This window comes from Gossypium arboreum, chromosome 9 (genome assembly GCF_025698485.1).
Source record: "Gossypium arboreum isolate Shixiya-1 chromosome 9, ASM2569848v2, whole genome shotgun sequence".
NCBI classification, from domain to species: Eukaryota; Viridiplantae; Streptophyta; class Magnoliopsida; order Malvales; family Malvaceae; genus Gossypium; species Gossypium arboreum.
Genome location: NC_069078.1, coordinates 42,945,005 through 42,967,407, shown reverse-complemented (window position 1 = coordinate 42,967,407; position 22,403 = coordinate 42,945,005). Strand labels below are relative to the sequence as shown.

General features: G+C 34.0%; 1 protein-coding gene and 1 long non-coding RNA gene across 2 annotated transcripts; one reads left to right on the top strand and one right to left on the bottom strand.

Moving 5' to 3' along the window:
- Positions 1-4,485: 4,485 nt before the first annotated feature.
- LOC108464387 (uncharacterized) lies at positions 4,486-7,825 on the top strand. Its single transcript, XR_008271096.1, has 5 exons — positions 4,486-4,935; positions 5,218-5,241; positions 5,344-6,378; positions 6,564-6,615; positions 7,457-7,825. It is a non-coding gene; the product is annotated as an uncharacterized LOC108464387 (long non-coding RNA).
- Positions 7,826-17,052: 9,227 nt separating this feature from the next.
- LOC108457524 (protein EXORDIUM-like 3) lies at positions 17,053-18,517 on the bottom strand. Its single transcript, XM_017756644.2, has one exon. The coding sequence runs from the start codon at positions 18,207-18,209 to the stop codon at positions 17,193-17,195; it is 1,017 nt and encodes a 338-aa protein (XP_017612133.1). The 5' UTR covers positions 18,210-18,517; the 3' UTR covers positions 17,053-17,192.
- Between the last annotated feature and the right edge of the window lie 3,886 nt (positions 18,518-22,403).

Sequence of the window (22,403 nt, the reverse complement as noted above, 5' to 3'; positions counted from 1 at the left end):
ATGATTGGAATGCTATACATGCCATCTTTCCAAAAATTTCAAGTCATTATACCGCGATTGTCCAGTGATAGTGTGAGCGTGCCTCCGACCGTCCCGATCTCCAAATTGACTTGTCAAAACTACAAAGAATGAAAAGGAGGGAGTAAGCATAGATGCTTAGTAAGTCCACATGCAAATAACAAATAACTTAATAAAGCAATTATACCAACCAACATTAGCCTAATATCACCAAAACATGTATCACATTTCTATTCATCATTCATCATCTTACCATATTATTGTTGTCGTATCAAGTCTCAACCCGAGGGTTAAGTACATACCTATCCAAAGTGCCCATTCCACAACACTTACCAATACGTCACTTGCATCTTGAGTATTCTTCCATTTCACTAGAATTTTACCTGTTGAACACATCAGAATATAACTCGGATACTTGGAAAGTTTGCACATAAGTGCCACATATGTAGCCAAGCTACCATGTAACCCGCCCATAAACGAACTCGGACTCAACTCAATGAGCTCGGGCATTCGCATCCATAAGTGAACTCGGACTTAACTCAACGAGCTCGGATGCCCAAATATCCTAATCTATTCCTAAGGTTCAACGGGTCTTTCCTCATTCATACTCCTTTACCATTCTCCTTGGAATATCAATGACGATACTTCGGTAGTCTTTCACATTTTTCACATAATTCATAAATTTTTTGCATGTTGTCCAACAATGACCACAAAGCATAGAATTGCATGATTACAATCATAATATCGTATAAATAGCATTAAATTATTTAAAATAATGGTTATATTACAATATTTACATATGAACTTACCTTGACACAAAATGAGAATAGTCGAGCCTATTCCTCGTAAACTTTATTTTTCCCCTGATCTCAACTCAAATATCCTTTATCTTGATCTATAATACCAAATTAATTTATTTAATACACACATTCATCAAAATAGCCCCTAGTGTGAACTTTGGCAAAATTACCATTTTGCCCCTAAACTTTCACATATTTACACTTTTTCCCCAAGGCTCGTAAATTAAACCTCATCCTATTTTCTTATGTTTAATGACATGCTGATCATTTTTCCCTTCTATAGCAACTTCAAATTCACACTCTAACATGTACTTATGAATATTAGATATTTTTACCGATTATGTCATTTTACTCGTTCTTACGAAAAATCACTTAGAAAAAGTTGTTTAACACAATCTCAAACTTCATATTCTACCATAAAACATCAAAATTCATATATACCATCCATGGGTAAAATTTTAAATATAAACCCTAGCTCAAAATATTGGTAGAAATAGGTAAATCGAGCTACGAGGATTTCAAAAATGTAAAAAACATTAAAAACGGGCATAGAAATCACTTACAATCAAGGCTTAAAAGTGTTGAAACCCTAGCTGTGGAGAGAAAAATTCAGCAGCAACTTATGGAGAAGATGATCATTTTTGTGTTATTTTTCCCATTTTATTTCATTTAATATCCAAATGACCAAAATGTCATTCCTTACTAAACTTTCAAAAATTCCATCCATGTCCAATTTTTGTCCATAAACTTAGAAATTGGTCAAATTTATATTTAAGACCTCCTAATTAATATCTTAAAGCAATTTCATACTAGAAACTTCTAGAATGCAAGTTTTGCAACTTATTCAATTTAGTCCCTAACTTCAAATTAAGCACTTTATGCATAAAATTTCTTCACGAAATTTTCACACAATCATGCAATCATATCATAGACCTCAAAATAATCATAAAATAATTATTTCTATCTCAGATTTTGTGGTCTAGAAACCACTATTCCGATTAGGCCTTAATTCGGGTTATCACAACTCTCCCCCCTTTTAAGGATTTTCGTCCCGAAAAATCTTACCGGTAAACAAGTGTGGGTATTGATTCCTCATAGTTTCCTCAAGCTCCCATGTAGCCTCTTCTACCCCATGTTTTTGCCACAATACCTTCACGAGAGCGATACTTTTATTTCTCAATTACTTGACCCACTACTGCAAAACAGGTTTTTAGTGGCGTTTGAATAGAAAATGCCACTAAAAATCGAATAGATTGAGTATTAGCGGCCTTTTTTTTAAAACGCCGCTAAAGATCGAGTATTAGCGGCGTTTTTAAAAAAGCGCCGCTAATGATGTGAGCATTAGCGGGGTTTTTAAGAAAGTGCCACTAAAGATCGAGCACTAGCGGCACTTTTTTAAGAAAGCGCCGCTAAAGATCTGAGCATTAGCGGCGTTTTTAAGAAAGCGCCGCTAAAGATCGAGCATTAGCGGCATTTTTAAGAAATCACCGCAAAAGATCTGAGCATTAGCGGCGTTTTTAAGAAAGCATCGCTAAAGGTCGAGCATTAGCGGCACTTTTTTAAAAACACCACTAAAAGATTAAGCAGAACTACGTCGTTTTACTTCAAATGCATTAGCGGCGCTTTGTGGAAAAGGCCGCAATAGCCTGAGTTTTAGCGGCACTTTTTTGAAAACGCCACTATAGATCTAAACTATTTTAAGGTTTATGGATTATGGGTTTATGGGTTGGGGTTTAAGGTTAATGGTTTATATTTTATGATTTAGGGTTTGGAGACTATAGTTAATGGGTTTAGGGTTTAGATTAATTAGTGTTTTTAATTTATATATTAAATAATCTCTTATATAATTATAAATTAGATAATATTAATTTTAATATTTTAAAATTATAACAAATTATTTATTGAAAAATAAATAAAAAAAGTAATGATTGATATGGATAGGTAATTATCTATTTTGGATAAGACCAAATTATAACAAATTAAATAAGGTCTTATTTTTATTTTGAATTGATTTTATTTTGATCATATCTAAAACCGACTTTATAAACAATATAAATTAACTACACTATTCACTTAGCTATGGGAAAGTTAATTTCATTTTAGTTACTTAATCATGAAAAGTTACACTTTGATAACTAAACTATTTAATTAGAAGTTTTCATTTAATTAAGTTACGAAGTTGTTAAAATCAATGTTATGGCTTTCTTTAAACACTAACCCCTAACCTCTTAAATCAATAACCCTTTAACCCCCAGACCTTAAATCTCTAATCATAAACCCTTAAAACTATAAACACTAATTAACACCAGACCCTAAATCTCAAATCATAAACCCTTAAAACTATAAACGATAAACCTTAATCCCAACACCTTAAACCCTAAATCTCAAATCATAAACCCTTAAAACTTTAATCTTTAAACCCCAAACCCCAAACCCCAACCTTTAAACCCCAAGCCCTAAAATTAATTTTTAAACCCATAAACTGTAGATCATAAATCACAAACCCTAAACTATAACTCATAAATCATAAACCCTAAAATATAAAAATAAATTTCATATGGATATTAAGTATATATATAATGATTTAATGTAAGAGCAAAAAACAAAACACAAAAAAAAAGGAAAAAAAAGTGAAATGGTAAAATGATTGCAAAATGTTGCCGTTTTAAGCTTTATTTTATATGTTAATTTAAAATTATAAAATCTTCAAAAATTTAAAAATTTAAAAATTAAAAACTTAAAATTTTAATATTTAATATTTTAGTTCATATTTCAGTTAAAAGTTCAATATTCAAAATTTAAAAAAATTTGAAAAATAATAAACTCAGCACAAAAATTTTGAAAGAAAAACTAAAAAAATGTTAGAAATGAAAAAAAAAAAAAAATTAAACAATAGTGGCGTTTTTGTCAAAAAACACCATAAAAAGTTTAGATATAGTGGCGTTTTTAGTGAAAATCCGCAAAAAGACCAATAATTTTTTGTTACTCGCTCATTACCCCCTCTTCTTCTCATCTCTGTCGCGCCCTAAATCCCCAAATAAAAGTTCCCTTTTCCCTTTTACTCCGAAAATTTTCCCCCAAATTCACCCCTCTTCTCTCCCTCGTCTCTGCAAATCATTTTTTCTTCTCATCTCAGTTCTCGCCCACCGCCGTCTCCGCTGATTTTTTTCGGATCTGACCTGTATTCCGTGTCGGATCGTGTTGACATAGGTATTGCACCCCAAATTGCCGAGTCAAGGTAACGAAGCTTACCATCCTCTATTCTCTCTCGTATTTACAAATCAGGTTTCTTCATTCTCTTCTCATCTCAGTTCTCGCCCACTGCCTCTGCTAGTTTTTGCCGGATCTGACCCGTATACCGTGTCGGATCGTGTCGACACAAGTACTGCATCCCAAATTGCTCCAAGCCGGGTAACAAAGCCTATACTTATGCCTATAATTATGTTTCTCATAGTGTTGTCTTGATTCATTGGCTTTCTTACTTTGTTTGCTTTTTGATAGTTGGGATGCAGAGATGGTTCAAATGGCTCAAATGGTTTATGGCTCTTGTCGTCAATTGTTTTCATATCCTGAAGGAACTCGACAAGCTAAATGTTCATGTTGTGAAATAGTCAACTTTGTACTTGAAGGTTTCTTTCTCCTTCTCATGTCTGTCTCTTGTGTTTGACATAGCCATGGGTTTACAACCCTTCAAGGACTCTTCAAATACATTTATGTCAGATGCATAACCATATTCTATGCTCACACCTGAGTTTGAGTAAGATAGATTGATTTCACTGATTTTAGGCTTGAATTTTACGTTCTTCAAAGAAAAAGTTTGCTTCCTTCATCAACTGTCATATAGCAAACATTGATACCTTTTGTAGCATTCTATGGTGTATAGTTTTTATTTTATCCTATATTCTGCAGAATGTTGATTTCACTGATTTTATGCTTGAATTTTACGTTCTTCAAAGAAAAAGTTTGCTTCCTTCATCAACTGTCATTTTATATGGTAGCGGACATTGATACCTTTGATAGCATTCTGTGTTGTATAGTTTTTATTTTATCTTATATTCTGCAAAATGGGGATGATTCTGTAGATTGAAAACTGGAGAATGAAACAATGGCAGCTTTTGTAAGTTACTTTTCAAGTTCCCCGACATTTATATGTATCACAAATAAACTTTAAGAGTATTTCCTTCTCTTCATGGTTGTTTAGAGCAGGCAAATATTATTCTTTTTTAGGGTGTATTCTGAGTTTTGCACTCAAATTGATTTGTTTGCTTTGGACCATTGTATGATATTCCGAGATAGCGAAAAAGCATGGGGATTTTCTTATGTTTAGTTATATAGATATTGTAATGATTTAACTGATTTTGATCTTAATTTTACTGATTCTAATTACATTGTCATGCAGGTCCAGACTCTACTTCAACAGATAGTGAGTTCTTATTTTGAACTGTTTTGGTATTCTATAAGGAATTTGAGAATAATAAATTTTAAACAGATTTAGCTAATACCACCCTTCCATTACATATTACAGCAACAAAGGTTCCAAACAATGTCCGACTCCATCATTATGAAGAATATCCTTTTCATCTTATCTAGTTGTTTCTATGCGATGGGATGAGTTGCATGATTAGTTTCTATAAAGCATCAGGGAAGTTCTGTTTTGTTAATTTTGTGGTTGTTTGGTGGAGGTTTTTAAGAATTTCACTTTTGCAATAAGCAAAATGTGAAAGCTTTTTTATTTGCTTACACCAAGGTTTTAGGCTGTTTTTACATTGGTATTATATATACATAATTTTTAAAGAATATTTATAAAAAACAATATTATTCAAGTAAAACAATGATAAATTAAACCGTGTAACATCAAACGAAATTTATATATTCATCATTTTCAGTTGATTTTCTGTATTTTTTTATATATATAAGTAATTGCATTGTTAATAAATTAAGGTTTATTTGATAGAAACAATATTTTTGACTTATGTTAGGTGGTATTAATAATTGCTCTTTAAGATAGACATCTATACTATTTATAAAGCCCTTTACTAAGTTGGTATCACCCATCAACTAAGTCTCAATTCAGTTAAAGAAAAATATTTTAATGTCTCTTCACATTTAAAATAAATTATATTATTTGAGGGTACTTTAATATTTTAATATATGCATATGATGAGATTTGAACCCATACTAATTAAGTTAGTAAAATCTTAAATTTATCATTTAACTAAAGTTTTATTTTAGCATTTTATACATTCTAATTTTATTATGCTTACTTTATTAATTTAAATTTCGTTTCACTTACAATAGAATCTAATTTTTATTTTAATATAGTCCATATTTAATGTGTTATTATTAATTAGTTTAAACACAAATATATATTTTAAAGACATGATTTCCACTTGCATTAATATTCAATTTAAAATGAAGTGAAAAGTGTACCTTGGAATGCATCAGGTTCTCTTCTTGCGACATGTGGGCAAGATAAAACTGTTTGGATTTGGGAAATCCTGCCAGGGAATGAATTTGAATGTATTCAAGTTTTCAAGGTCATACTCAGGATGTGAAAATGGTTCGGTGGCATCCCACAATGGATATTTTGTTTTCCTGTAGTTACGATAACACTGCAGTATAAGCTAGATGGATCTCCCTCTTTAAAAAGACCATAGAAATCTTGGTTGTTTTTGCAAATTTCATTATATGCCAACAAGATTGAGAAATGTGATCAAATTGTGATACATTCACTTTTCCTTGTAGGTTTGATGGTCAGAGGATGCTGATGGTGATTGGGACTGTGTGCAAACTTTAGGTGAATCTAGCAACTACTAAGCCTAGAACTCTTTCTATCTGTTCTGTTTCAGTTCATTTTCTTGTTCATTGTATTGCCTGACATGTACTTTTATATGTACCTATTAAGTATTGTGGTGATGTCTTTGAAATTTTATTATACCTTAAAGATTTTTTTCCACTAGTTTATTAAGTTTTCGGACTACTAAAAACTCTAGTTCCACTAGTTTATGGTCAGTGATCACTGTTCCACCGTTTGGTCCCTCGCTTATTACTAATAGTAGAATTTAACCAATCTGATATTTGTTTGCGAAAGAGATTAATTATGAATTTTCTTCCATTTTTGTTACTTTGAATTTGGTATGAGCTTTTTCTTTTTCTTTCTTAATCAGTTTTCTTTAAAAGGGTCTGCTTGAACGAGTTAGTGTTTTATCTAAAATTAGAAGACATTTTCTTCTTTGTTATTAATTGTTTTCTTTTACCAACTAGCCTATTTTCTGTAGTTGTCTACTGTTGGTGGTAGGATGATTATCTCTAGTGATGGTGTTTGGGATGCAGTTGTTTAATTTTGCCCAGCAGAATTAAGCTAATTTTATGCTACATTCTAACTATCATTTTTTTTCTTTATGGATTTTCACTAGCGTTGATGATGCAAATTAATCATTATTCATTCCAATATATTTGAAGAAAGGAACATTTGTTCAGATAAAATATAGTATATATTCTCTGCTCCTATCTAATTTATCATCAATTTTCCTTCTCAACGACTATTATTTTACCAGAATCCCCACTGATTGAATCATACCTTTGAAACATGCGAGCTATAATTTACTGTGTAAGCTAATGGAGTTACCATAATATAGCTCTTTTATGTTTTGACTGGTGGCAAATGGAACAAGAAAAACCAACTACACTAGATTGCGGTCCAAGAACAGTTTGCAGAAGGCACATAATGGTTGGCTCCTACCTCTACAAATGCATGAGGGAGGCATTGCAGCAGCGAATAAGAATGATATTGATCAACATGTAGTTGACACCGTATATGCTCTGAATCTAAATTCAGGTATGAGTTTCAGATATTTTATTTGCAAAAAAGTATTAGAGTGCCTTATGTTTGTATGTTAGTTAAGCAGATTATAGATAGAACTTGCAGTAGGATCAACTAATTAGTTGATCAAAAACTACACCTAGTTTTGTAATAGTCTACTTGCATATTTGCATATATTTAATAATAATTTAATTGTTTTGTTTTCAACCTTTTATTTTTATTTGAGTTGAAAGAAGAAAAAAATGAATTGTAATTTTGACTTAGAAAATAGAATATTCATTAGCAGCTTAATCAATTTAAATAATCAATGTTGATATTTCACATGGGAATGGATATTCAAATCTTATATTTTACATGGTTATGATTTAAGTCCTTATTTCATTTAAGTAACTTCATTATAATATCTTATTTTATTGATATCTTTATATTTAATCTAATTTTTATTATTTATTTTAGTTTTGATTCTAAATTTTTATTTTTATTTTAATATTTAAGATAACTTGAGTTTTAACTTTTGGATTTTAATTGTGTTATTAATTTATTATTTTAAAATTTAAATTTAAATTCATTAATTTTTGTATTTAGTTTTAAAGTTAAAATTTTAATAGAAAATTTAATTTGATAATGAATTTTAATAGAATTTTAATAGGAACTTTTATATTTATATTATGGATATTATTCTTCTCAATATTTTGATAATGAATTTTAAACTTTTATATTTTTCATGACCTTTATAATATATATTTTTTTAAATTTTATGACCTTTATCGGCGTTTTTTAAATAAGCATACAAAATTTAGCGCGTTATCTATAGCGGCGTTTTGTGCAGCGCTTGTAAAACGCCATAAATAGTTTTAGCGGCGCTAAGACTTTAAAAAACACCACTAAAAGTCAATTTTGCTGCAGTGACCTCCCGAGCTAAAATTTTAATCGGTTCTTCATTATAAGTCATATCCGGTTGTAACTCGATTTCTGTCGGTGAAATCACATGTGAAGGATCCGAACGATACCGATGTAACATAGATACATGGAATACATCATGAATCCTCTCTAATTCCGGCGGTAATGCTAACTGATACGCTACCGGGCCAATTCTTTCAATTACCTCATACGGTCTGATAAAACGTGGACTCAACTTGCCTTTCCGACCGGATCTAAAAACTTTCTTCCATGGAGACACTTTTAAAAACACTTTATCACCAACTTGAAAGTCGATCTCTTTTCGCTTCAAATCTGCGTAAGATTTTTGCCTATCTGAAGCAGCTTTCAAACATGCTCGAATCACTTTCACTTTTTCTTCAGTTTCCTTGATTAAATCAACTCCGTAAATTTGGTTTTCTTTGAGTTTGGTCCAATACAGCGGTGTCCGGCACTTGCGACCATACAACGCTTCATAAGGTGCCATTTTCAAACTCGTCTGATAACTATTATTGTAAGCAAATTCCACCAATGGTAAGTACCTTTCCCAACTTCCTTGGAACTCCAACACGCAACATCTGAGCATGCCTTCAAGAATCTAAATTACTCTCTCTGATTGTCCATCAATCTGTGGATGGAAGGCAGTGTTGAAATTTAACTTCGTACCTAATGCTTCTTGCAGTTTTTTCCAAAATCGCAAAGTAAACCTCGGATCTCTATCCAAAATAATCGACAAAGGTACTCCGTGAAGTCTAACAATCTCACTAATATATAATTCAGCTAACTTATCAAGAGAATAATCAATGCGTACTGAAATAAAATGGCCTGATTTAGTCAATCTGTCGACTATCACCCAGACGACATCTTTCTTCTTCGGAGTTAACGGCAATCCTGATACAAAATCCATAGTAATTTGATTCCATTTCCATTCGGGAATCATGATAGGCTAAAGTAGACTCGAAGGCACCTGATGTTCAGCTTTTACTTGCTGACAAACCAAGCATCGCGATACAAACTCGGAAATATCTCTTTTCATTCCGTTCCACCAATACATTTTCTTCAAGTCATTGTACATCTTTGTACTACCTGCATGGACAAACAACCATTGTGTGCTTCGTGCAAGATCCTCCGAATCAACTCATTATTTTTCGTTACACAAATCTGATCTTTAAACATCAGACAACCATCACAGCCGATTCTGAAGTCTGATCCTGTATCTGCCTCACATTGACTAGCTAAATGACACATATAACAAAATAACCAAAAATCTTATACATGCCATTAAATAAAATGAAAATATCTATATACCAAAGCAGGACAAGTCGATAGTGTGTTGATTCTCCAACCGTCTTCCAATCTTCACGAGTCCACGAGCTCTGCAAGACAGGGAAAAGAGAAGGGGGTAAGCATTTATATGCTTAGTAAGTCCGGATAACTGGAGAGTAAACTTACCGGTTAATTAGCATACAACCATATTTAGGAAATAATTCCAACAAGCATAAAATAGTTTCCCTATCACATGCACTCAATCGTCAAGTTAGTTTCATAACAATACATCATGTCATTAGTTTTAGATGAGCTCATCAATTCAATATTTCCATTCTTTATTTCTCATGTTAGTCCCATTGAATTTCTCAGAAATCTCGATGGCTAGTTCAATTACCATCAAGTCACACAAGTGATCATCTCGAGTACGTACTCCAGCGAATATTACATCTTACGGCGGGATTACCAGTCCAGGCTAAATCCCCCGTAGTAAAAACTCATAGAGCAATGCCGGGATTACCAGTCCAAGCTAAATCCCCCGTAGTAAAAACTCATAGAGCAATGTTAGGATTACCAGTCCAGGCTAAATCCCTTTTAACAACAATTACTCTCATAAGCTCGGATTTGAATTACCAATCCAGGCTAAATTCAGTCCTCAAGTTAGACTACCCGTCTAGGCTAAATCCTTAATGCACCCATAATCTTCGGAAGGCTCGATCACTTAAGGAACACCCGTCCGGGCTAGATCCTTTTCATTTTGAGATCATCAAATTACCCATCCGGGCTAAATCCTTTTTTGCAACACATGCAGGATCTCATATCATATAAGCCATAATTTATCCATCGAATTTCCCTTTCTATTTCATCCGAGACATTTATCATCTTTTCAATTACACTACCACATTTCATGGATTATCATGCAACAAATATCTAATTTTTCATACATTCAAGAACATGCATATTTAAGTATATTAAGAGTTTACTTCGGGTTATACGAACTTACCCGGTAGTTACTTCGGGTTTCGTATTTCAGTTACTCTGAAACCTTTCGTTTTCCACGGTCGACCTTCGGCATTAGTTCCTCAGGGTCTATATCAATAAAATTTGGCTATTAATACATCACATTTTTCATTTTAGGATTTAAAACTCACCCCCAGGCAAAATGACCAATTTGCCCCTAACCTTTCACACTTTTACAATTTAGTCCTAAGGCTCGTATAATGAAATGCATGAAATTTCTAAGTTACTCAAGCCTAGCCGAATATTTTTCTTGCCTATAACAGCCCACATTTTCTTTCATTTCACATTTTTCTACCCATTTTCACAACTTTTACAGAATGGTCCATTAAGTCATTTCCATGAAAAACTACTTAGTAAAAGTTGTTTACTATCCTTTAAAATCTCATATTCCTCCATAAATCATCAAAACACACATCTCATGTATAGGTAATTTTTTAACATGAACCCTAGCTTGAGATTATACAAATTCCAACTTTTCCAAGTCCAGCGAGAGAAGAAGGTGATTACCAATTAGTGGGTTGTTTTTTAACAGCTAGTGTTATTAATTTTGCTGCTATGAAAAGTACTATGGCAAATCTGTGGCATTGTTAGAATTGTGGATCTGGGGAAAAAAGATTTATGTTTCAATTCTTTTATGTTTCAATTCTTTCATAGTATGGATGTGGACAGGGTTGTTAAGAGTTCTCCTTGGACATTTAATAACCATTTATTATTATTACATTCATTACAGCGGGGAAGATCCATTATTAGTCCCTTTAATTTTTTTACCGTTTTGGGTTCAGATCCATTATATTCCTGCAGGATACTATTCTGAGGCTTTGGCAAAGCAACTTGGTGAATTCATAGGCTTGTTGTTGGAGTATGATGGTGCCAACATGGGAAAGGGATATCAAAATTTTTTACATGTTAGAATCCAATTGGATGTAAGGTCTCCTTTAAAAAGGAAGAAGCAGATTATGTTCTATGGGAATAAATCAGATTCAAATATGAAAAGATTATCACTTTTTTGTTTCTATTGTGGTCGTTTGGGACATAGCGATTCTTTTTGTGAGGCAAAAATGGCGTTAAGAGTGGAGATTACTGAAATGGGATGGGATCTTTCTTTAAGAGCACAATCTAAGAAAGCATGGGTACAAAGTAACATCTGGTTACGCGAAGAAGAAGGGGGAATAAGGGATAGATATTTCGATGGTAATAGCACATTAAAGGGAGAATATGGAGTGCGCTAAATAATTCTGTAAAAAAGGCACAGATTGAACCCGTTTTGGGATTTTCCTTGGAAGGAATCACATCCTCTAAAAGGGATGGAAAGAAACCAATAGAAGAACAGCAATTCTCAATGGACCACGATGCTGAAGAAGGGATTCAAAGAGGGGAAAAAGAGGCAAAAAGAAGAAACTGATGATTATATCGTTCGTACTGGTAATCTAATGATGAAAGATAGCAAATTGGTGAACAACTTTTTAGGATTAGCAACTGCCAAAAGGCAAGCCGACCAGAGGCAATGAAAATCCTAAGTTGGAATGTCCGTGGCTTGCGAAATCCACGGACGGTACGACGACTTCGGTATTCGCAAAAGTTGTATAATCCCCAAGTTGTAGAAGTTGTGGTTTTTGAAATGGTATTGACGTTGATTCTGATGGTTCGAGAGGACTATGTCTGGCATGGCATGATGATGTTACAATTATTCTCCAAATTTTCTCAAAAAGGCACATTGATGTAGTCATTGAAGATACTGATAAAGGGCATAGGTGGAGATTTACTGGGTTTTATGGCTCTCCATACGCTCAAGATAGAAACGAATCTTGGGATTTATTGAGGAATTTGAGTAATGCTGAGGAGCTTCCTTGGTTAGTTTGTGGGGACGTTAATGAAATAATGTATGGTCATGGAAAAAGAGGGGGTTTACCTAGAAAGGAGAGGAACATGGATGCATTCCGTTCAGTGCTAGCAGATTGTCACCTACTGGATGTGGGCTATATAGGGAATTGGTTTACATAGGAAAAGGGTAACTTACCGGAAACAAATATTCAAGAAAGGCTAGATAGAGGAGCTGCTAATGAGGATTGGCTGTCTACATTTCCAGAGGCAATGATTTAATATCTATCACATTCTTTTTCAGATCATTGTCCACTTCTTATCACGACAGAAACTAAAGATAATGAGAGGCCTAAAAAGAGTTTCAAATTCGAGGCCTGGTGGATGATGGAGGAATCTTTTGTTGATGAGGTAAGATACGTATGGGATAATTCAAATGGAGACTTGTTACTAAAATTGGAAAAAGTAAGACAAGGCTTGGAAAGATGGGCGAATCAAAATAGGCATAGGAGAAAGATAAATAAGAATAGGCTAACTTCTAGATTGGTCGAGTTGATGAAATCTGATAGGAATGATGAAAATCTGGCAGAACTTATTGATACGAAGATTCAACTTAATTTTGAGATTGACAAGGATGAATGATATTGAGAACAGAGGGCTCGAGTTAATTGGCTGCAATTTGGAGATAAAAATACTACTTTTTTTTCATAAACAAGCAACTCGACGACGAAGAAGGAACCTTATTCAAAAACTGCAATTTGAAGATGGTAGAGAAACAGAAGAGATTAATAAAATGGAAGGAATAGCTAGATCTTATTTTCAGAATCCATTTTCAGCTGGGAGGAGGGGAAATTTTGAACATCTATTAACAGGAATAGATCATTATATTTTTAAAGAGGATAATGCTCGATTGACAGCAAGATACACAAAGGAGGAAATTCAAGTGGCCTTGTAAGAATTGGGGCCAACAAAAGCTCCAAGAGAAGATGGATTCCCAGCTTTATTTTATGCTTTATTTTATTAGAACTGTTAGTCAATTATAGGGGAGGAGGTCTCATCATTTTGCCTACAACATCTAAATGGAGGTATGGATATTAGTTTAATTAATACGACTAACATAGTTCTGATCCCAAAAATTCAAAACCCTTCAAATATTACTCATTTTTGCCCCATAAGCCTATGCAATGTTATTTATAAGTTGATAGCTAAGGTCATTGCGAACCATCTTCAGGTGGTTATTGAAAAATGTATTGACCCAGCACAACGCGCTTTCGTACCAAGGAGGTTAATTTCTAATAATGTGTTCCTAACTTATGAATTCTACATACTTTAAAACAAAAGAAAACGGGGAAGAAGGTATTCATAGCAGTTAAATTGGAAGATAGAGTTGAATGGCAGTTTATCGCAACAATTATGAAGCGCATGGGTTTTGATTCAAGATGGATTGAGTCTAATGAAATATGTTTCCACAGTCTCATACTGGGTGGTTTTCAATGGTCATGCTGGAGAGATTTTTCAACCCTCAAGGAGACTAAAACAGGGGGACCCTTTGAGTCCGTTCCTATTTTAATTTGTGGGGAAGGTCTTTCCAGTCTTATGAGACTTGCTACGCAAGGGAACATAATCAGAGCGGTTAAAACAAGCAAAAATGGCCCACAAGTTTCTCACTTGTTATTTGCAGACGAAAGTATTTTATTTGGGGAAGCCACAGAGAGAGGAGCTAGGTCACTTAAACAGATTCTGACTTAAACAAATTCTGATTGAATATGGGAATTGTTCCGGACAGTGTGTCAACTATGAAAAATCTACAGTATTTTTTAGCACCAATACACAGGAAAGGGATAAAGCAGTCATTTCCAGGGTTCTTGGAGTACGTAGTTCAAATAACCCGAAAAGGTACCTTGGGTTGCCAATATGGTGGGTAGAAAGAAGAAACTGTCTTTTCAGACTTTAAATGACAGAATGAAGCAACAAATTAACAGCTGGAGTGGAAGGTACCTATCTCAAGGGGGGAAAAAAGTGTTTATAAAGGCTATTCTTCAAGCTATTCCTATTTATACAATGGCATGTTCCCTAATTCCCAAGTTTTTTTGTGCTTAATTAAAAGACATTATGGCAAAATAATGGTGGCAGAAAAGTCGAGACAAAAAAGGCATTCACTGGTGTACGTGGAAAGATTTATGCCCTTTGAAACAAGATGGTGGTTTAGGCTTTCGTAGTCTCAAAAAATTCAATTTAACGTTATTAGCAAAACAAGGTTGGCATCTTATCAATTTCCCTAATTCTTTATTAAGTCGTGTTTTAAAAGCAAAATATTATCCAAATTCGAATTTCATCAATGCTCATTTGGGGAATTTACCTTCGTTTACCTGGAAGAGTGCCTGGGCAGCTAAAGGGATTTTGGAGAAAGAGTTATGCTGGAGAGTAGGAACAGGTGCTCGCATCTCTGTTTGGGATGACTTATGGATATCGGGAGCTGAAACTGATAGAATGCAAAATGATACTGCCAATGAGAACATTAAGTTAGTATCAGATTTGATTGATGCTAATAATCGAGAGTGGAATGCAGATTTAATTCTTAGTACCTTTAATGAGGATATTGCAAAAAAAAATTCTGCTATTCCTTTGGCAGCGACAACATATAAGGACTTCCAAGTATGGCAAGGAGAACCGACAGGGGAGTATTCAGTCAGAAGTGCCTATAAACTATTACAAGAGACTACTTCGGGTCCTAGTAATAATTTTATACAGACCGAGAATAGAAACTTCTACAAAAAATTATGGAATTTACAAATCCCTTCAAAAATCAAAATTACAATTTGACAAATTTCTTGGAATTATATTCCTACTCTATCTAATCTAAAGAGTAAGAAGGTCGCAGTGGAAACTCTATGTCCTCGATGTCACATTTCTGATGAAGATTGCAACCATGTTTTCAGGTATTGTGCCACAACAACTGAAGTATGGTCAAGTTTAGATCTTGCATGGGTATCAAATAACAGTATTCAAAGCTTGTGGGAGTGGCTTATCTGGGTTTTCAGGCAGGGGAACAAAGCCCAGTGTCGTCTTTTTTGCTGTGGGTTATGGTCAATTTGGAACCATAGAAATAAATTCATTTATGAGAGAAAGAATACAACAGGCAGGGATATTTCTAAACAAGTCATCAGTTTTATAGTAGAGTTGAATGGAGCGGAGGAAAAAATACTTCTCACCAGCATTGACAGAGGACATAAGCAAACTGAAAGGAGCATGAGAACAACAGTTTATTTTGATGCGGCTTTCGATAAGAGAACTTCGAGATCTGCTTCGGGCTTGGTTGTATGCGGTATGGAGGGGGATATCATGGCCTCTAAATCAGTTATTCACTCCAACATTTCGTCATCGTTTGTAGCGGAGGCACATACAGGGTTAAAGGCGATTCAGTTAGGGATTGAAATGAGATTACATAGTTTGGATATAAAAAGAGACTCAAGAACAGTAATCAAGAAATGTCAGTTCATAAATCAAGACAAATCGATTATAAGAGCGATAATCAGATATATAAACAGCAAAAAAGTTTTCTTTCAGAATATCGGTTTTTATTTTATTCCTAAAACAGAAAACGAGAACGCCCATTTTATTGTTAAAGAAGCGATAAGAAGAGGGGAAGGACATTACCTGCTGGGGCTGCATCCACAGAGTTTCCATCAGGCGAGAGAGCGACGGAGGCAAGAAGAACAAGAGGAAGGAGTTTCAAGACTGCCCGATGCTTGAAAAAGATATGCTAAGGGAAGAAGAAGGGTAACCGTTGGGACTGCATCTAAGGGTCACTACTCAGAAAAGGGAAAGCTGGAGATTAAAGGAGACAAACGAAAAAGATTCAAGAAGATGTTAAAAGATATTGATAGCAGATATTAAAAGATCACGTTGGAAACTGCTATCATTAAGGCTGGATGATGGATTTGAAAAGATAGGGGCTAGTGATATCTAGCTGTTTTGATTGACTGGACTGACTATCGGTTTTTCTTAAGTTATTCTATTTTAATTTTTTAAATTTTGAATTATTTGGGTTAAGAATAATCGGGCCTGGACTTATTTTTTTACTGTTTTTTTTAATTTGGTTTCTTCCTTTCGGTTGTAAGCCCAATTAGACTAAAACTCATTGTGTATTTTAATTATTTATCCATTTATGAAAGTCTAGTTGATTTTCAAAAAAAATAATAATAATATAAATTATATGTTATTTTAATTCTAATAATTTGATTAAATAAACATTATATTTTATATTTGTTTTAACAAAAAACATATTTTAAACTAAATTAAGCGAAATATTTTGGATCAATTAACTTTTTTTAAATTTAATTCAATTAACAATTAAAATATTAAAAATTCGTTTAATTTCAACCCCTGTTATCACCACCATCCAAATCTTTCAAATCTTCATATAAGGAATAATATATAAATTATAAATATTACAAAAGTCCATATTTAATAAACCTCAAAATGCCAAAATAAAGAAACCCTAAAATATTTTAATTTCAAAATAAAAATTACTGATCAAGTGCATTAGGCCCAGTACAGTAATTGAGGATATGATTCCAAACCCACTGAACCAAGTACCTCCGTCTGATCCCGTTCATGTTAAACGTGGCACCATCTTTATCGTTCAATAGTTGTCCCGTGTAAGATCCACCACCTCCAGTTCCATAAATACCCTCACATAAATCCGCTATTTCCACCGGTGCCACTGGGTCTTGGCCGGCATACCAAGCGTTCACCAACGGGTTAGTTGCCAGTTCAGCAATTTCGTGTCCGATCACGCTTATCATCCCGTCCACTCCTACGTCACCGTTGGGTGACTTTAACGGCTTGAACCCCGTCATGTATTTCGGCACAGCGAAGGGATAAGCGCATACCCCCGGGCAAAGCTTCGCCGAGTTCCCCACCCATGCGTATGGGAGCGTGTAACCCACGATGGATGGGAATGTGAAATAATGGAACCCACATACTTGGCCGCAAAAATCCTGGACGTAAACGTCATCGGATGTGAGCAAGAGGAAAAGCCCGCTCCTGGGGTTTATCGGCAACGGCTTTGTACTCGCTGTCACCGCGCTTTTTATCACCGACTGAATCGACAAGCGCGTCAGTTTTTTCCCGTGCGAGTAAAATCGGTCGTTCTTCTCTTCCCCTAAATGCACAGTATGGGAGATGTTGGCGCCCGTTTGGTCCGTATAAAGTTGTACGGTCTTCCACCAGCCGGCAACAGAAGGGTGCTTGGCATCAACGGCGGAGATTGAGTTGATGAACTCACGGATGATCTTCTTCTGAGATTTTTTCCATCGGCCGTACCAAACTATGTGTACGGTGATGTTGGCGGTGAGAACTGGTCCCATATGGTATCTCATTTGGACGAACTCTGATGAGCCCTCGAATTTCTTGGAGCTTCCCAACGTTAAATCGGAGCTGTTGGGTTTTAAGTGAGGCCATGGACGGTACCCAATGACTGGAGTTACCATCAGCAGTACAGACACTGCGATGAGGCTGAGAAGCACCGGAAATTGGTGCATTTTAGCAGGTGGGGTTGAAGAGAAGAAAAGGGAAATGGAAGGCTATAGTAGCAAGTGAGAGTGGTGGAAGATTAAGAGTAGATATAGAGAGTGAGAAATTTAATTTGAAAACGAAAAAGAAATTAAAAAAATAAAAGGAGGAAAAGGTGAAAAAAATGGAGAAATTTTACAGGGCATTGATTTGCGGGTAGTGGAGGACAGACAGATTCTTTTAAAGCGAGGATGGAAGAGTAATGAGGGGAAGAAGAGGTGGGGTTGAGAGTGGGGGCATTATTATGATCACCATCATATGGTCGTTGCTGTGTGATTTCATGTGATCGATCTGATCTGATAGGGCGGGAAAAATATGGCGGATAAGGAGGATGGTTGGGGGGATTCAGAAAATGTGTATTGAGACTAGAGGTGATCATGGGTCGGGTCGGGTCGGGTTCGGGCCGGGCCCAAGTAAAATTTTAGGCCCGTCTACTAGGCTCGGGCCCGGCCCGGCCCGAAATATGAGCCTAAAATTTTACTCGAGCCAACTCGAAATAAAATTACTAAGCTCGAGCAAACTTACCACCCATATTAATTTTTTTTCTTATTTTATTAAATAAAAAATTTAAAAATATAATAAATCAAATATATTTAAAAATATAAAAATAAATATTAAAACAAATAAAAATAATACTAAAACAATTCTTAAAACAATACACAAATTAACAATATAATAAAAATAGTTATATTAAAAATTTAAAATAATTAAAATAAAAACAAAAAATATATTAATATATAATTGGTAGGGCCAAAAACTCTTACGAGGCTGCCCGTTTTTTAAACAGGCCTCGTTTTTTGCCCAAGCCCATTTTTCTAGCCTATATTTTTACCCAAACCCTCCCATTTTTCTAGGCGGGCCTTGGTAGTAGTCACCCACACCCATGATCACTCTAATTGAGACATAATTTTTTTTGGGTAAATTTAAATTATCAATTTTGATTTTAATAATAAAATACTCACTAGACTTTTTGAAAAAAACTTAATCTTATTAACCAGTTTTCATTACAAACATAATGAAAAGTTGATATGTTATTTTACTGTGTAAATGACCTCATTTTAAAACCCTAGTTGGATTGGGTAATAGATGAAAAAGAGAAAATTTCTAGAGTGATTCAACAGGAACATGATGTTACGGATCGCGGTGGGGCAAGCTTCACAAAGAATAGTTCTGATAATGAGAATGGTCGAGAGCTTTTCTTCGTTGTATCTAACCAAATGCATTATCTCATTACTGGATGAGAAGAGATTAGAAAATAAAGAAAGAAACAAAAGTTCAATCAGGGTTTTGGCAATCGTCGATCCGCAACTAAATGTTTTAAAGCAAGCATCAACGATCTTCCCAGATTCCTCATCAAAGTTGATTTGAAGCTTCATAACATCATATCAAGCAGGAGCTTTGACTAAACTAGGGTCGATGTTCGGATCATTCTTATCGAAGGAACTGACATTATAAGGATTGTTGTAGTGGTTGGCATCCATTTCAATGCCAACCTCAACATTTTCGCCATCAATTTTCAATGCCAAAGAAAGAACTTTTCCAAGTTCTATTAGGGTTTGTGTTTTACTTTCTTTATCATTAGCAAAAATTTTTTCTCATTTTGGGCTGTAATTTTAGATAAATTTTAGGTAAACTCAATGTCATTCTGCCACATCAGCTAATTTTAACTGGGTTTTCACGCATCAACTAGTTAACGGACCACGTTACCTGTCTTGTTAGGCCTGTAACAAAAAATATTGTGAGTCATTGATTTGTCACTTTTCGATAATGTTAGTGACTGATTTGTTATTTTTTTAAAATTAAGTGACTGAATTAAAAATTAAGTGACGTTTTGCCATTAAAATCAAAATTGAGTGACTATTGATATGATTTATCTTTTTATTTTATGTTGTGGATGTACTGTTGACATTCATATGAATTTTGGACTAGGACCACGGGGGGTATCCTCTTGTCTCGCCGCTATGGGGATCAACGTGACGCTATGTTTTATCGAGCAACCAACCAATCCATAATATGCATTTTTGTCTATGCTTTGTCTTATTGTAGCTTTTTAAGATCATTGGACTGGCAAGGCATAGAAAATACACTAGATTATGACTTCATTTATTATTGAAGCGGAAATTTGTTTTTCAATCCAAATTTTGAATAATAATAATATAGAAATTAAATACTTAGATTAAAATATTGATACTTAAATTATTTTTTGTCTGTATGTAAATTATTTTTTAAGTTGATATTTTCTTCATTTAAAAAATTTAACTCATAAATTGGCATGTAAATTTATTATTTTTCTCATTTTGATTTTTTTTGTCATAAGTGATACTTAAATTACTTTTTTCAGTAGATTAGTACCTCTATTGTTAGCCAAACCGTTAAGTTTATTTTATTTTTTTTAAAAAAAAGACAACCAATTAAACCATGTAGCAAAAAAAGACAATTATTATTTTCTTTATATATTCAAAATTTATTAAAAATTCATAAAAATTAAAAAAATTAAAAATAGTGAGAATCGATTCAACTAGTTCAATCAGTTTTTTTAGCTCGGTTCAACTGATTTGTATTGGTTCGCGAGTCAACCAATTCAACCCCTATCTCTGGACCAATTTTCAGTCCAACCTATCAATTCGGTCTGGTTCTAAAAACATTATTTTTGATCGACAAAAGAACATTTTCAATTTCTTCAAGTCAAGTAAGTAGACGTGGCAATTTATGATTGGTTGAAATTTTTTTAATGGATATAACATTTTGATGTAAAATAAGTAACAAAAGAATATTTGATGTACCACTTGCGATAAAAAGAAGTTTAGGTACCATCACGGCTTTCTTACTCGGACGTATAGTCATACGAATGACAAGGAGTGCCAGCTAAATATTCAGATGTCCCTACTTCTCGCTCATCTATACCTTCCAACAAAATTATTGTTTCGTTTCTTCGTTGGTAAAGCTCTAGCGTAAGCAATATTTGGTTCTCCATTATCTCCTATTGCTCATATACTCCCTCCCTGTACACTTCATCTTCATTCCATAGGTTCGTCGGATCTTCATCCCTCTTAGATGTATACTTGCTCGGCTTAGGTAGGAGTTCGTTTGAACATTTGGGTTGCTTGTCCTTATAATCATAACTCCACTGACTTGTCAAATCTCCGTACAACCAACTCGATTTGGATAGTTTGTACACCGACCTATAAAATTCAATGTTCATAGTTAAATCTAATAATCAACAAGGTAAATAAAAATATTAAAAAATAAAAATATTTAATTAACTAAAAAAATTCAAAATAAAAATAATCAAAACAGTAAGTAAAAATAATAATCGTAATAATTTTTTTGCGCACTAAAATAAAATAAAATAAGTAAAAGTTGGAACACTATCTAGCTCGTTCGTCTTTCAATTAATATTATTTTACAATAATCAATCTAACCAAAATTTCACCGTCGCAATCCTCGGCAGCGGTGCCAACAACTTGAACATGTTTTCGTTTATAGTAAAAATAGCACACTAAAAATAGATATAATTGAATGGGTGGTGTACGTAAATGTACGGGTCAACTTGTAATATAGTAAAGTTTACAATGAAACACTAGTAAATATTCTGAGGATCGTACCAAAGAGATTGTAGATTGGAGAAACTATTATTAAATTAATTATAGAAAATATTTAATAACCTAATTGAGTCATGAATTAGTAGTGTAAATCAAAATTAAAATATTCATTAAACTAATTAAATTAACGAACCTAAATTAACCTAATGGACTTTCCTATTTCTAGTGTCGACAACGTGAGCCTCTAGTCTATGATCGAATAAATCTCTAATTATCTAATTAAATAATTAGTTATCCTAGATTGAGTTGTTTATCACCTTAGCTAAGACTACCCTTGTCACACCCCTTAACCCGTATCCGTCGTCGAAATAGGGTTACGGAGAATTACCAAAACTTTTAGAACATTTACAAATAAATCATGTCAATCACTGTTCATTTTCCGAGATTATTCAAAACATCCCTTAAATAGATCCTCGAGGCCCAATATAAGCATTAGAATCAAGTAGGGACTTAATCGGAAACTCTAAGAATTTTTTTCGCGACATTTCAAAAATTTCCTAAGTTACAGGGCTCACACACCCGTGTGGTCCAAAGGACAAGCCTGTGTAACCCTGGGATACA